The 1,800-nt window shown below is 57.2% G+C and overlaps 1 protein-coding gene across 1 annotated transcript in view; it reads left to right on the top strand.

Annotated features, from left to right (window-relative positions):
• Positions 1–8: 8 nt before the first annotated feature.
• Positions 9–1,800, top strand: part of Runx3 (runt-related transcription factor 3) — a 50,302-nt gene continuing 48,510 nt past the window's right edge. Inside the window, exon 1 of the mRNA XM_013035064.1 lies at positions 9–1,146. Coding sequence (XP_012890518.1) covers positions 1,035–1,146 — 112 coding nt within the window. The 5' untranslated portion in view covers positions 9–1,034. The remainder of the gene's footprint in view (positions 1,147–1,800) is intronic.

Consider the following 1,800-nt stretch of genomic DNA (forward strand, 5'->3'; position numbering starts at 1 on the left):
CATGACCGCGATCGGCAGATCGGGGTTTTACTGTCACTCGGAGCTTAAAAGGGATCTTTGAAATTAGAAAAAGACAGGATGTTGACAGGAAATCTGGCCTTTTTAATCAGACCCCGAACATGCTCTCCTTGAAATTTTTACCATCTGGGCCCCCAGTCGGCACGCGGCATTGGCGGCGGCAGCCACGTTCGGATGACTGGGGGACTCTGGGATGACTGGGGGACTCTGGTTTGGGTCGCGTCTGCTTGCTTTATTTTTGCTGGCTGTTTTGTTTTCCTTTTCAAAGGGTGCCCTTTGGTGGGGGGGTGTGATCCTCCAACGGGGAGAAGGCCTCTGGCCAGGAAGGGCGTCTCCACCCATCAGGCAGTTCCCGGGACGCATCTTCCACCTATACCAGCCGCCCCCCTCCTGCATGGAGGTTTCAGCTCTCAAAACAACGGATTTGCGTTGTGTCTTTTTCTCTGCTTAACGAATTCAGACCAAATAGCGGCCAAAAGACTGGGCCCGGGCCACACCGCAGGACAGACTCCGTTCTTGAAAGAGCCCCTGTGTGAACTGAGTGCCAGGAACCCCTCCTGCCGTTATTATTGTTGGTGATGTGCTTTTGACTTGGAAACCTGGCTGCTAGGAGCCGTGGTCTTGATTGTTCTTTTGCCCCAGCCAGAAGAGGACAGGAACGAATGGTGTCCCCCTTTGGGGTGACTGGCTCCCCCTCAGTTGTCACTGCTTAGGTTTAGTTCAGTTAATAGAGAAGGGTGATTTCTTGGGACCCGGGTTAACCGATTGATCTAGGATGGGAGCCGGGAAGGCAGCGACTTCACCGTCTTGCTTTCTGTATACTTCTTGCGGGAAAGCCCTTTATTGTCTCCTCGAATCCCTGCACCGGAGAAATCCGCAGTGCGCCTGGGACCTAAGGGAGCTGCCCGCCCCGCCCCTCGTCCCCCTGGCCTGTGCCTTTCTAAGCAGTGGCTCCCGCTCTGCGTCCTCAGGTGGTGGCGCTGGGGGATGTACCTGACGGGACCGTGGTGACGGTGATGGCTGGCAACGACGAGAACTACTCGGCTGAACTGCGCAACGCCTCCGCTGTCATGAAGAACCAGGTGGCCAGATTCAACGACCTGCGCTTTGTGGGCCGCAGCGGGAGAGGTGAGCAGCAGAGCGATCTCACCCGCCTGGTGGGCTGGCCCAGGGCCGGGCGGGGCCAAGGAGACTGAGAGAGACTTGGGAGTCTCCACGGAAGCCCCCAGAAACAGCTCCCAGGTCCGGCTGTTGGGGTGTTGCAGACCCCTGCGAGGATGGAGGGTCATGGTAGCTTGTCAGACTCCCCAAGTTTGGAGTCTTACCTGTCTCTGAAAGCCTCCCTGAGGCTCTCTTTTTACAAAGCGCCTTTGGTCTCACCAAAGATGCTCCGAGGGGGTTTGAAGAGAAAGGGTGGCACACTGTAGGACATTGAATGTCAGCGAGCTCAGCTTCAAGACCACCTCTTGCCCTGAGGGTGGCTCCCCAGCCTGGCCCACATACTGAGGCAGTGGCCGGAGGGCAGGGTCCCCAGCCACACCCAATGGCTGTGGAGAGGGAGGCTGCTGGTTCCCAGAGCCATCCTCACTCACATCCTGGGCGGAGGAGCCCGGGAAACCCTGCGAGCCCGGGAAACCCTGCGAGGTGAAGTGGAGACACTTGTGAGTTGCTGGCCCTTTAAGACCTTCACACCCAAAAGAGACACACACACACACACAACATACACACACACACACACACACACACACACACACACACACAGCCCCTTGGGTTAGAAAAGGA

This window comes from Dipodomys ordii, unplaced genomic scaffold, assembly GCF_000151885.1.
Source record: "Dipodomys ordii isolate 6190 unplaced genomic scaffold, Dord_2.0 Scaffold6, whole genome shotgun sequence".
Taxonomy (NCBI): Eukaryota; Metazoa; Chordata; class Mammalia; order Rodentia; family Heteromyidae; genus Dipodomys; species Dipodomys ordii.